General features: G+C 40.0%; 1 protein-coding gene across 1 annotated transcript; it reads right to left on the reverse strand.

Annotated features, from left to right (window-relative positions):
• Nucleotides 1–235: 235 nt before the first annotated feature.
• LOC149942648 (uncharacterized) lies at nucleotides 236–2,264 on the reverse strand. The gene is made up of 4 exons (XM_090179504.1): nucleotides 2,038–2,264; nucleotides 1,629–1,959; nucleotides 1,147–1,440; nucleotides 236–1,087 (listed from the first exon to the last, which is right to left on the reverse strand). The coding sequence occupies exons 1-4, from the start codon at nucleotides 2,262–2,264 to the stop codon at nucleotides 236–238; spliced, it is 1,704 nt and encodes a 567-aa protein (XP_090035630.1).
• Nucleotides 2,265–14,902: the final 12,638 nt, after the last annotated feature.

The raw sequence follows: 14,902 nt of genomic DNA on the forward strand, positions 1-14,902 counted from the left end.
GGGCCGTACCAAACGTCACTGTAGTTAAACGATATTCTTTGACCAGCTGATTAGTAGCTTCTCGCCATATAATACTCTGGAAATCATGATTTTCAGGTTTTTCCAAGATCTGTCTGTACATCTTGGCTATATCGGCTGAGAATCCGATTCGGTGCAACCGAAACCGCAGTAGGATTGATGTGGTAGGTAGAAGCAATCTTTATCGGGTTTCTGAAGCTGCGCCATAGGAATTTCTTTAATATGTCCCATATCGAGATATTCCCTCATGAACTCTTGATGGAAGTTCGACGACGTATCTACCTTCCGGATTACGCTGGTGAGTATTGGTGAAATGTACTTCAGCTTGATTCTCTTCGTCCGTGTATTTACTCACCGTTGTCACGGTCTCGAGTTCCCAGAATCTTTTCAGCGTGCTATCGAGATCAATAAACCAGTGGTTACTGTCAATTTCAAATGTCGTACTTGCTTGTAATGATGGTGACATTATTCTTCCAGATAGAAGCCAACCCAGTCGAGAGTTCTGACATAATGGCGAGCCTTTCGGACCCTTGATTAACCCCTCAACCAGGAGATCTGCCATGACATCTGCTCCAAAAATAATATCTATTTCACCTGGCTTATGAAATGCAGGATCTGCCAAGATTAACGTCTTGAGGGGATTCCAATTATTAGCTTCCATAGGCTGCGTCGGTAACATCTTCGTCAATCGGTGAAGGATATATGCCGAGATTTCCATAGTGAACTGTCTAGTGCATGACGTGATATGGAGGAGGACAATACCTGTAGTCGTGCCGGCTTTACAGCCTGATAACCCACTGACAGCCATTCTCGCGTGCTTCCGCTTTAGTCCGAGACGCTCCACGCAGGAACCGGAAATAAAACTTGCTTGCGAGCCTCCGTCAATTAGAGCTCTGCATAGTTGTGGTGATCCGTTGCCATCCGTAACCTTTATCAGTGCCGTCAAAAGTAGTACTTGTCCATCGCAACCATGGGAGACATGACCATTGACTAGCTCGGAACAAGTGGCGTTAAATGAACTCGTAGCATCGTTCGACATCGAGGACATTCGTTGGATATTCGCATCTTCCTTAGAAGATTGAGTTGATCGATGAAGTAACGTTTGATGTCGACCTCCACACTGCTTGCACGACGAGGACCGTCAATCGTTTGAGGTATGTCCCTCTCGAAGGCAGTTGAAACCAAGAGACTTTTGACGGACCATGGACGATCGATCATGTACTGGTAATTTGATGAACTCCGGGCAACTATACGTTGAGTGTGTCTCACCCCAAAATGAACAACGGAATGTTGTTGGACTGCTGGAATGGTATCCGATAATAGCTTGCTTCTGGTGAGTAAAGTTAACTCGGTTGCTAAATTTTGACTGCTGAGGGTTTCCTTTCGCAGTGGACATGGCTTCAAAGGCTCGGCAACGCTTCTCTATAAAATTGGTTAACGTCTTAAACGTAGGTAGCTCATTCTTCGGAGATTCCAATTCCCACTGCCGACGGGAATCTGGATCGAGTTTGCTGGTAACAAGATTTACAAGTAACGTGTCCCATGTTCCGTTTTTTGACCCAAAACTTTTAAGGACCGAATAACTTCTACGGTAGTTTCAAGCAACTTACGTAGATCAGCCGCAGATTCATGTTGCAGTGACGTTTGTACAAATAATGTATCCAAATGCGACTGGATGATATAACATCGTTATTGTATCGATCCTTCAGCAGTGACCAGGCTTCTTCGTGATTAGCGTCGGTGACGACGAACGAACGAATTAAGGAAGCTGCCTCTCCTTTTAATGACGTCTTCAAATACCGCAGCCGTTGTGCATTTGTCAGTGATGAGTTTTGATGAATTGCAGCGAGAAAGAGATCTCGAAAGGACAGCCAGTCCTGATAGTTTCCGAAAAATACTGGTAAATCTAAAGGAGGCAACTTGACATTCAAATCTACTGGACTGTTTGTTTGTACGTTAGGAATCGGTTAAATAAGGTTCCCAATAAGACACTTAATGTCCGAATAAATTTGATAATACTTGGTTTCAAAGGCCTCACGTTCAGGTTCTTGTAAACTAACTTCATTATCATCTTGGCATAGCGCTTCTATTCCTTGTTGCGCGGTCTGGAATTTACTCCTTTGTTCTTTAAGATTTTTGAAACGCGCTTCCATCTGGAATTTCGACGCTGCAGAATGAGTGAGAGACGGTTGAATTCTTGTAACAGCTCCCTTGATCGCTCCTCGCTTTCTTACTAAGGTCTCCATTTGTGAATATATCCGGCTCGACGGACCAAAATGTTGAGGACCAACTTGTTGATGGTTGGTTAGATGAAAACTCGACGGACCGATATAAAAGGTTGATAGTAAAGGCATACTGGTTCAAAACCATTTAAGACCATTAATAAGACGGAAACGAGATATAATTTATAATGAGAGTTTATTACGTGAAACTGTTAACAAATTCAAACGAGCACTGATTAATTCAACTACAATGATTTATATATATATGCCATATTAAAAAACCACATTTCTTATCTGGTCAATAATCGTCGGAATAAAAAGCGTTAAAATATCGAACAATCATTATTGTACTTATTTCATAGGAAATAATATTTACTTCTGGTATATTTCAATTGACAGTGAGTGCAAACCTTTTTATCGAAATTTTTTGCATAGATTAAACGTCAAAATGATAGTTTATAAATTAATAAATAATTAATTATTATACATCCCTAGGAGCTACAAACACAAGGAGAACGCAGCTAGCCTTTAAACACGCTAAGGCAGTGTTGTGTACACATTTCATTGGACGAGCCTTTTCGCTGAGGGTTTTACAGGCGGGGGGGAAGACAATTTCCGAATTTTCCCCTTCCGACGGCATCAGGCGCTAAAGCGTCTAACCAATGAAAATTGTACGCAAGAAAATCCTTGACTTTTGACAGGTTGCGTTCTCCTTGTGTGGGGTGCTGTGTTTATTGCTCCTAGATACATCCAGGCGGTCGCTATACAGTAGACGTCTTTTACACTCGGGCTTATGAAGAATTTCACTATAAATTGCATGACTTCGAGCTCAGGAAATATAACGACATCTGCCTTAATATCCGTCAACTAAATATGTGAAGAAATAGCAAATGACTTTTGAATTTCTTTGTTTTTTTAATGCGCAGAGTGAATTTTGAACGAGCAGACTTAGCTGAATATTATTATTTACTATTATTATTATTATGTTAATAGCATTTGTAAAGGCTAAACTCTATTTTGGAGCATGTGATTGACTGAACTTGTCGAAAAGCCAAAGGAGCTATTGATAATACACGTTAACGAACATAACTGTATGAACATCGACTTTAAATATACCAGGTCTATTTTTTAAAAACAATATTCCGCTGATTTATGTATTAGCTTAGGTAGCGGAGTGGTTAGCACTTTTGCCTCGCAGCAAGAGGAGCCGGGTTCGATCCCAACTTGTGGCACTGGGTGAAAACTCGGAACTACTCTTTCATAAAAACTTGTTGAGGTTAACGCTAATAGTGAGTGTAGGGAGAAGTTTGCTCGTGGGCATGAAGGGCTTGCCACCACCCTCCTACGCATTGTAACCCGGGCACCTGAATTAATGGCTTTAAAAGTCACTTGATGACTTAGGCATAAGGTGGTGCCTTTGGTGTTAGCCTAGCTGATTATTATTAATTATTAATAAAGCGCCATCTGCCTTATTATCCGTCAACTAAATATGTGAAGAAATAGCAGTTGACTTTTGAATTGTTTTTGGTTGAACTTTCAGCTGTTGCGCAGAGAGAATTTCAAAAGAGCAGACAGCTTTCATATATTCAATTTAAAACTCTGTCGGTAGGCGGCGATACCTATGACCAAAATTTAAACTACGCACTAATTTTATTTCGATCTTTTTTATTACAACACAATTATCTTTAATATTATCTGGTGTACGTGTGTATTAAAGAATTCAAGCGTACTCCAGTACTAACGGTAAAACCAAACAATTACGATGAATAATTGAGTTCGCTCAATGAATTATAGTTTTCAAAAATAGGATATAGGGCTAGACTAGCTTTTTTTCTCGGAGGTGTCATTGTTCGGGGGCATTCCATCGCGAACCACAGTGTTGAACCTTCGTTAAACCGGGAAGTTCCGGAATGAAAAGTGCGGTGATAGCTTAACACTTGAATAGCTAGAGTATCTTCCGACGGTGTTACCAGGCGTTCCCGCATCACCCATCTGAACAAGACCAGTCAAGGAGTCCACGGTCTTTGTTACAACACCGATGAGCTAAGTACCGTAAGACATTCAAACCCTCCCACTCGCATTAGCCCAGTAGTAAGTAAGTAAGTAAGTAGTAGTAGTAGTAGTTATCGCTATCGAGGAGACTACCCGAGGTGATAATCACCGATTTTGTTGAAACTAGGTGGGTAGACCTTATGGTAACAAAAATTTCAAAAAAGTTGCAATGGGCATTAGTTTTGCCATGGCAACCAAAAATGTTTTTGACAACACAATATGTATATTTTCCCATTGAAAATGACATGGGAAAAGTTTCCGTAAAAAAATTAAAAAAGTTTAATTCCATGATTAGTTTAATATTGTTGGCAAATTTAAATAAAGCGGCATTTTCGCCTCATTTTTTCGAATCTAAAAGCAAAACTAAACCTCTAAACTAACTATAAACTGATTAACAATGTAACACTATTAATTTTTTGTATTATGTTTACTGTTATTATAGTCCAGTCAACGAATGCTCAAAAAATGGTATAGAGGGAAATGTTGGAAACACAATTTTTGACTTGGTAACTTTGTTTAGACTAGTTAGGACATGGACACTGTATCTCTAACCGGACGGGAAAAGCTGTAGCTTCCACCATACAAAATCACCGGCCGCCGCCACCGTCTCTCTGTAAAGGGGGGAGGTTCATGAATTTTGAAAGTTTCGGGCTGTCAAGGCCATATAATTCGTCACGTGGTCGACAAAACGTTCCGTTTGAAATGGGGGTTTACATTCTTTCGAATGACCTTGACGGCCCTGCGAATCGAGTACGGCCGACTATTTCAGCTAATATGAAGTAGGACGCAAACGGACAGTGAGGGGGTACCTCTTTAAGGCTGCTTTTCCCGTCCGATAAGAGATACAGTGTCCATGGTTAGGAGGTGAACATATCAAAAGTCCCCGCCCGTAGCCCTTGAGCCGTGGGGGGGGGGGAGGGGGTTTGAAGGTCCCATTTTTCGGTGTTTCGCTTATATCTCGGAAACTATGCGTCCTAGCGACATGGTCAATCTATACACAATGAAAGCTGATTAAATGTTCGACAGGTTTTACTCAGGCACGTTTTTTGATATCCGCTCTTGAAAGTCTGTAATTTTGGAAAAAAAAACATTTTTGCCTCACATTTTTTGCTCTTTTTGACCGGATAACCCTTCAACGATGCAACCAAAAAATAAATGCTAGTCATAGTGTTGTAGAGCATTAAATTCACTTCAATAATATATATTATTTTACTATTTTATCTATTTTCCTTAGCATTTTTGTTAGACATCCCGTTTTCAAATCGTTAGCGCCCAAAAATGTTGGTAGGATTGGAAAATCACCATCTTTCGACGCAATATAATCTATAACTATAAGTCTTAAAGTTTGCCGGGCTTTCACCTAGTTCAGTAAATTGGGGTTTATAAAACGGAAACAACATGCACTTTACTTTAAATATGCAAATTAAATTCTTTTTAAATAGTAAATAGTAATTTTTTTATATTGCAAACGTTTAATAGTGCAAAATATCACATATATTTGTTTTCTTTGATTTGTATAAGATGTAATTATGATAAAGCGTTTTTGTACACAATATTTGTAGTTTCTCCGTATGGAGTAAGTATGTACAGGTTATTTTCAGCTCTAACTCTTGAGCACGCCACATAAAACTGACCATGGGGAAAGCATGGGTTTTCTAAATTAATTCCCGCACCTTGAGCTTTATTAATTGTTATTGTGAAGCTAAGATTGATTGGAAATTGCAGGCGTTTAAAATCAAATGGCATATCGGTTGATATTATGGGTATGAGTGGAATGAATATGGCCCGGGCAAAGGTGCCTGCGTGACACAGATAGAGAGGGAGGGGGGAGGGGGCTGTGAAAAGAGAACGAACTTCAGCGAAAAGGGTAGAAACATGGACACTGTCTATGGTCGAAGGTCGTGCCATGCAGCAGCTAAGTGAGGAAATTAGAGCCAGAGAGATAAACTCCCGTGTCCCTTGACAGCGCGAGGTCAGGGGATTCTGTCTTGCGGTCACCGGTTATTGGTTCCGTGGTCAAAAACTACAAAGGTTAGCAATCTCAAGACGCCCCTAAAACCTGACGGCAGGGGCCACAATGCCACAGGTCAAATTTCGTGCGAATCGGACCATTATCTTGGGCGTGCATAGAAGGTAAGAAACCAATATATATATATATATATATATACAAACCTCAGATTTTATTTATATAGATTTGTATGTCATGTTCCTAAAAACTCGAGAACGGTTACCTCTAGAGCTTTGAAATTTTAACTCAATGGGTTGTTCAGGGCCTTATTTCCAACTAAACGCGCCTAATTCCAAATACCTGACATGGTTATTAATCTAATTCAATTTTACTCATAATTCAATTTTATTTTACTCGACTTTGGACGACCCCTTTGCTTCCCTTATATCCTCTCTTTAGTTCCTTGCGCCCGTCCCGACCTTTAAACTTTTTTAACGGGTTAGTGTGAAATTCGTAGAAGGGGAGTTAGTGTGAAAGGGCAACGCAAGCTCTGTGGCAAAATTCCCTTCAATAATATATATTACTTTACTATTTTATCTATTTTCCTTCAAATGTTAAAGCAATTTCAGTTTTGAGCGTGAAATCTGAACTAATTAATATTTCAATTTCTCACCATTAACAGTCAACGTATTGGCCGAATTATGCACCGTTATGTACACATAGTGACTAGTACTGGACGTCTAAATAGCACTGATACTCATTTTAGAATATATACTTGTAAATGCCGGCCATAAGGTGGTAGAGCATTAAATTCCCTTCAATAATATATATTACTTTTCTATTATATTTATGTTTATTTGGCATTTTTGTTAGACATCCCGTTTTAAAATCGTTAGCGCCCAAAAATGTTGCTAATAGGACTGGAAAATCACCATCTTTTTTTGTTATGTTTCGACACCATATAATAAATAATAAAATAATACATCATTGGAAGGTAAATTATCTAATTTTTAATTAATTTAAGTTATTTTTAGCTGTTTTATTGAAGATTTATTGTATCTAACATAAATAATAGACAGCGATCGCTACGGTAACGCCTCTGATAGTTTTAATAAACAAGGAGCGTTTCGGCTAGCATTTTGTGACATGGTTAGGTTATTTTTACACAAAAAATAAATTGTTTTTGTGCTTTACTGCTAGTTATGACCTAATGAGGTTCTTGAAATGTTTTTAACATAACAGCCTTTCATCTAGGAGGATGAAAGTGAACCTGGAGTGGTATTTACCATACCTATAGCACGGGGCCGTTGTTCGTATGTGTGGAACCGAAATCCGCTGGAGGCGCTCCGTGTCCGCCTTGGTTCATACGATTGTAACGACTTCTAGCCGCAGCTCTAATTAGTAAAAATTAAAAAATAGCTTTTTTTATATCGCGAAATAGGCTTAGCTTGATGAGGTGGGCTTAACCAATCTTTCAACATTTAACGTATATCGTTAATAATGGATAAGTAATGGTAATTAATTGACTATCAGCTTTCCTATTTCCAACTTTCCCTTTTTTAGTGTTTGGATTTTTCTTATTTCCTAAATGTTTTGTAATGCAAGTTGAAGTTATAGGTTACTAGGCCTTGGTGACATGGCCAAAATATTAAACATACAAAATAAATCAAATTATTCTTACCCGCGTCTTTTTTATTAGATGCACAACTATAACTGTGCTCATTCAAAATTGCTGATATTATATTCATTTTATCTTTCAAAATCTTTCTAATTATCTATAACTATAGAAATACACGACTTTCATCTTCAAAACCCTGCCTAGGACCTGCTTAGCTTATTTTAAGGTCACAGTTCAGATTTTGCCGTTCAGAGATGGCAGCACATTACGATGAACCGGGCCAAAGCCGAGAGGCATGTGCAGTACATAGTGCGCGCAAATTACCACTCCAGGTTCACTTTCATCCTCCTAGCTTTCATTTAATACGCCGCACGAGACAGCGCGCGATGTTTTTCTTAGCGCGCGCGGTTTTTATATATTTTTGCCAAGATATCGACAATCTGCGAGAGCTACATCCACTTTATCACGAAGAACTACCACGGAAGGAGATGTACTGTAGTCTTTGACGGCTATTCCTCATCAACCTCAAGCACGAAAGTAGCAGAGCAGCAAAGACGCTATCGACTCAGCAAATCTGCTGACATCCATTTCACCGAAGACACCGAGATAAACACCAAACAAGAAGATTTTCTGTCGAACAAGTTCAACAAAAGCAGGCTCATCAACATGCATAAGGTGAAGCTTGAGGACAATGGAATCAGTACCCTTCAAGCAGAAAGTGATGCGGACGCTGTGATCGTGGATACGGCTGTGGAAATTTCGGAAACCACAGCTGTCGGCATTGTGGGTGAAGATGTCGACCTCATAGTCCTCTTGATGGCTAAAGCTGATGCGCATATGGACATAATTTTCATCAAGTCTGGACGTGGGAAGATAAGGGATTCCTTCTTCTCGTCCCAAGAGCTTCAGCAACAAGGTTTCAAGGACGTGCTGTTTTTGCACGCCTTTACTGGATGTGTTACAACATCTTCCGCATTTCGAAAAAGCAAGGTCGCATTGCGAAGTTGTATCTGAAGTCGCCAGAGGTCCAGAAAGCAGCAGCGGTCTTTTCAAACCCTTCCTCCACCACCGCCCAAGTACAAAAGGCAGGTGAAACCTGCATCTTGAGGTGGTATGGGGCTCCAGCGAAAGAAGTCTCCCTCAATGCCTACAGGTACAAATCGTTCTTGAAATCGGTGGCCACCATCAAGCCTGATATCTCTTGTCTTCCTCCCACCGAGGGAGCAGTAAAACATCATTCCCTCCGAACATTCCACCAAGTTCAGCTGTGGCTGGGAAATAACCTGCCTCCTCAGATGTATGGGTGGAAGATAGAGAACAACTGCCTGGTCCCAGTGCACAGTGAGCTAGAAGCTGCACCGGAAGATATTCTGAAAATGATTTTCTGCCGATGCACGAAAGACTGTACCAGCGCGAATGGTGGCTGCAAAAAAGCAAGCCTCAAATGTTCCCCAGCATGCCAAAATTGCCAGGGGAACTGCCTGAATGGGGTCCCTCAAGTTGACTCCGAAGAAGAAGAACAGGAGGATACTTTGACCGTTTCTCTACAGGGGTCCGATGGAGAAGATATGGGAGAAAAATATGAAGAAAACGCAGACGAGGATGAAGGTCCTTCCCACCCCAAGATATTAAGAAATTGACTCAAGGGTACCTACTGTTGTATTGTTTTATGTTTATTCACTTTTATATATCAATAAACTTCGTTTTCATTTAATGGTTGTGATTTATAAAACTATCCCAATGCCTTATAGATACTCATATATGCACAAACATGGCCATAGCAACATATTTTCCCATAAAAATGGTCTAGATTTCCTTTAATTAAGTGTGAGGAACCTGGTCAGCGGGTTCACAAGTATATATTCTAAAATGAGTATCAGTGCTATTTAGACGTCCAGTACTCACTATGTGTACATAACGGTGCATAATTCGGCCAATACGTTGACTGTTAATGGTGAGAAATTGAAATATTAATTAGTTCAGATTTCACGCTCAACACTGAAATTGCTTTAACATTTGAAGGAAAATAGATAAAATAGTAAAGTAATATATATTATTGAAGGGAATTTAATGCTCTACCACCTTATGGCCGGAATTTATTTTTTGGGTGCATCGTTGAAGAGTTATCCGGTCAAAAAGAGCAAAAAATGTGAGACAAAATGTTTTTTTTTTTCAAAATTACAGACTTCCAAGAGCGGATATCTCGAAAACTATACAAGATATCGAAAAACTTGACTGGGTACAACTTGTAGCAAATGTAAGCAGCTTTCATTTTGTATTGATTGGTCATGTCACTAGGGCGCATAATTACCGAGATATAAGTGACAAGTCGGCCCAGGCCGTAATATTAGTTCCACATCAGTGTATTAGAGTGGACAAATATATACACCCTTAGTAGACACAGGTAAACAAACTAATACAAAAGCTAATGAGGCTACGTGATTTATTATCTTTTTATAAATAAATTGCCACCCTAAGTTAAAGAGTGGATGCCGCCCACCATCAGCTGACCCGGGTGGGCAAACTAATAAAAAATCTGTTGGGCCCATGTGATTTCCTATTGTTTGAAATAAAATTCACCATCCTATGTTAAAGAGTGGCCACCGCCCACCCTCATGAAATCAACTTTTTTTCCCGGTAACTCTCCCTTTAAGGGGGTTGTTCGGATGGGGCGGAAATTAACGGCACTGCATGCGCGTTAAAGAGTTCTATCGAATGAGACCCACTGTTTTTTTTCGGTCACTCTCCCTTTAATAAGAAAGTGCCACACTTATTTATTACTTCTGACCATACACGGTTTCGATAAGAAAGTGCCACACTTATTTATTTCTTCTGACCATACACGGTTTCGATAAGAAAGTGCCACACTTATTTATTACTTCTGACCATACACGGTTTCCATAAGAAAGTGCCACACTTATTTATTACTTCTAACCATACACGGTTTCCATAAGAAAGTGCCACACTTATTTATTACTTCTGACCATACACGGTTTCCATAAGAAAGTGCCACACTTATTACTTCTGACCATACACGGTTTCGATAAGAAAGTGACACACTTATTTATTACTTCTGACCATACACGGTTTCGATAAGAAAGTGCCACATTTATTACTTCTGACCAAACACGGTTTCGATAAGAAAGTGCCACACTTATTATTATTATATAATATTATATGCTCTCTGCTTCAATGTCTAACGGATCTATCTCTCCTGCCTTTACGGGCACTACTAGTTAACAATCTACTTGTACCGCTATAGAAAGTGCCACACTTATTTATTACTTCTGACCATACACGGTTTCGATAAGAAAGTGCCACACTTTTTACTTTTGACCAAACACGGTTTCGATAAGAAAGTGCCACACTTATTATCCCCAGTCCGACCCGCAGACCGCACCGTCAGCGGGGCCTCGCGATTCAGGGGCGAGGGAGAAAATTGACGGGCGAAAAAGCCTATGTGATACGAAAAGAGAACGGAATATGGTTGTCCGCAAATCCCCAGTCCGACCCGCAGACCGCACCGTCAGCGGGGCCTCGCGATTCAGGGGCGAGGGAGAAAATTGACGGGCGAAAAAGCCTATGTGATACGAAAAGAGAACGGAATATGGTTGTCCGCAAATCTCCAGTCCGACCCGCAGACCGCACCGTCAGCGGGGCTTCGCGATTCAGAGGCGAGGGAGAAAATTGACGGGCGAAAAAGCCTATGTGATTCGAAACGAGAACGGAATATGGCTGTCCGCAAATCCTCAGTCCGATCCGCAGACTGCACCGTCAGCGCTCTCCTGCCTTTACGGGCACTACTAGTTCACAATCTACTTGCCCCACTTTTGAGTAAACGCAAAATTTCGTCCCGCCCCCAATGGAAGAAAAAAACTGTTCAAGGGTAAAATTTCAAGCGAATGTATATTGAAGACGGCGTGGCTAGGTTGGTAGGCCGTGGGGTTATTTGGAGATTACGCGGCGAGCGGCTGTCTGTGTTTGAGCCCCGGCCAGGCCAACATTATATTATATATTAATAAATTATTTTTCGCAGCTCCATCTACCGTGTCGTCGCTTTTCCACAACAAACACACAAACACACACACAAACAACAACACTTAACGACAATCCGTCTATAGCAATAGTCCCACTTCGATATATATATCTCGATGTGGAACTAAAAAACCGAAAAATGGGACCTTCAAACCCACCTCCCCCCACCGGCTCAAGGGCTACGGGCGGGGACTTTTGGTATGTTCACCTCCTAACTAGTCCAAACAAAGTTACGAAGTCAAAAATTGTGTTCCCAACATTTCCCTCTATACCTTTTCATTGCCTTGACTATTAGACATTTTATATCGATAAAAAGTTTAAAAAAATTTAAAACCCTTAAAAAGTCATTTATGTTTCAATTTTTTATTTTTCCGATTTGCGGAAAATTTTCGGGAAATTTTTCCGCATTTTATTTCCCTGGAAAATTAACAACACTATTTAAATAGATATACCTACATAATAGGATTTAACAAGTTAACGTCTAATTAATTTCACAAATAATCGGAATCCACCAGTCACCTAGCCAGATCGAAAACAATGAAATTTTCCTTTCACGGTGAAAAAATATCCTTTTCGGACCACAAATTCCCTAGTTTTCCCAAACCCGAGAGTAATCCCTATATTTACAAAGCAAAATTAAATAGGTAATCCTGGGAAAAAGTGCTTTTGATTGTTTTTAAAATAATTACCCCTGTAAGCTCCTATGATAGAAAATAAAGTGCCATCTTTATTCTCAATATATCCATAATTATTTCCTAATATTGTTTGATTTTCCTTTAAAGAAGGCTAAATAAAATAAGAAATGAATATTGAAGCTAGGCTGCCAACTCGACCAAGACTAAAATACTATCAGTGGCTAATTGTATGGTATTTATTTTTTAAATTTAATCAATTTTACCAGATCTTGTGAATTTTTAATAGCTTCAAATTTCCCTAGATTTAGCGAATTTTGGGTGTTTTTCCCTTTTTAGAACTTTCGAGTCCCAAATTTCCATAGATGTAGGAAATTTCCCTCGAGTTGGCATCATTGCAAAGCAACCTCTATGCTCTAAGGGAGATCGTTCATAAATTAAGTAACGCAGTTAAGGGGAATTTGTAAAAGCGTTAGTAAATGTTGCTGGAGGAAGAAATCACCGAAATGTTACGTAACATATCAGTTTTAAAATAGTAATCAGCTAGGCTAATACCCAAGGCACCACCTTAGGCCTAAGTCATAGAGCGACTTTTAAAGCCATTAATTCAGGTGGCCTTTCAAGCCACGCGAGCCAACAGCTCCCTACACTAACTATTACCGTTAACCTGAACAAGTTTTTATGGAAGGGGAAACCGATGAGCTCGGGGGAAAACCCCTTTATACCGGTACTTTAATTATTAATAATTTGAAGTACTTGGTTTTCCCATTTGTTAGATTTCCCATTTGAAAGTAAAGCAATACACCGGTAGGTAGGTGTGTGCAAAATAATTGGAGACCAAATAATTCGATCGAATACCAAATCGAATATTCGATTCGTCGAATCGAATAGCACTTGGAAAAGTTCGCGAATATTCGTTTTGCCTGATCAAATAGTTGAATATTCGAAAAGGGAGGGAAAGAGTATTTGGTATTTTCAAATAGTTGGCAAACTGGTCGAATAACCGTGGGTCTTTTTCTAATTTGTCGAGTTTCAAGGCCTTCAAAGGAGAACGCAATGAAAATTCCGAAGTAGTTCCTATTTCTGACACCTCTTTATGCCACAGCCTCAAGGACCATACATGTATAAAGTGTTACCTTGCGCGTCCATACTCTATCGCCTATTGGCTAGATTATTGGCGTGACCTGTATCATCTGTTTTCTGTTTTTGAATTTTCTAGAATAACATAGTAAAACTAAAACCAAGTCTAAAACAAAACCGGGAGAATAAATAAATTTGTGTTTAAAAAAGGGCATTTTGTGTAACATTTTGAACTTTTTTGAATGGTCAAGATTCAAGAATTTATTAAATTATTGAATAAATTTTTTACAAAAGATACTAAAATGTACTATATTATTGTAGGTTACGGTTTAGAAGCCCATATTTTTAGCCAAAAGCCCAAATGAAATTATTTTTTTATTTTGCTATTTGCAAGTAAAACGTCCCGTGATTTCAATTATTATTATTTTTTGACAAATATGCAAATACTCCCGTGATTTCAAAATTTTTTTTTAATTTTTTTTTACAAATATGCAAACTATTTGGTTATCAGCTGGCACCGGATATCCCGGTGTACCCCAAAAGGCCGGGAAACAGGACCCCTGCGCCTCATACGGAGACCCGCCGCCCCACAGCAGGCTACCCAATCCTCCAAGGCGACTAGTTTGCCTGGACCCTCTCCGTTAGCCCGAGCCGAAACTCAGTATCCAGCCCAAACCTGACCGAAGTCAGAGGTGGAGATAGTGTGTCAGAATTTATAGCCCGGTGTACCTAGCAACGGGGGCCATACCACTGGAGGCCGATCATCATAGTGCCCTACGCCAGCGCCCCAAGCTCGGACAGGTGATAAATCCAGCATGGGTACCCTACTACTGATGGTCGCACCTTTGTCGCGAGCCCCTCAACCCAGCAGAAGGTGCAGCAATCGGTGGACCAATTCCCACTTCGCATACAGCAGTGGGATTAAGAGGTGGAGATAGGACCATTTGATCAGAGCTAACATCTCCCCGTTCACCACCGCCCTTATGGGTTACAAGAGCCGGACCCCGACTCCCCGGTAAAGTCACCAGTTATTGCACACTCCGACCCAAATATGAGGCGTGGTCACTCTGCATTTGCTTGCTCTACTCGAATCTGTTCCGTCCAATTTGAGCGTGCAGTTCCATTTACTACTCTCTGAGATCGCTCGAAGCTGACTTAACTTTTACGACAGATTCGGATTTACCCAAGACTGGCTGCTTTGGCCGCTTCTCTTGATTTCACGAGAATGCGAAAATTTATTTCTAGTTAATTTAAAAAAATCCAACAAGATGAAAAACTAATTGTATTTATTTCTACT

The sequence above is a fragment of the Leiobunum rupestre genome, chromosome 6, assembly GCF_980474605.1.
Source record: "Leiobunum rupestre chromosome 6, qqLeiRupe1.1.hap1, whole genome shotgun sequence".
Classification (NCBI taxonomy): domain Eukaryota; kingdom Metazoa; phylum Arthropoda; class Arachnida; order Opiliones; family Sclerosomatidae; genus Leiobunum; species Leiobunum rupestre.

Coding starts and splice junctions, on each gene's coding strand:
- LOC149942648 (XM_090179504.1), bottom strand. CDS start 2,264: ATGGAGACCTTAGTAAGAAAGCGAGGAGCGATCAAGGGAGCTGTTACA. Junction 1,441..1,628: donor TGAATCTGCGGCTGATCTAC/GTAAGTTGCTTG, acceptor CCAATTTTATAG/AGAAGCGTTGCCGAGCCTTT. Junction 1,088..1,146: donor CGATTGACGGTCCTCGTCGT/GCAAGCAGTGTG, acceptor CAATCTTCTAAG/GAAGATGCGAATATCCAACG.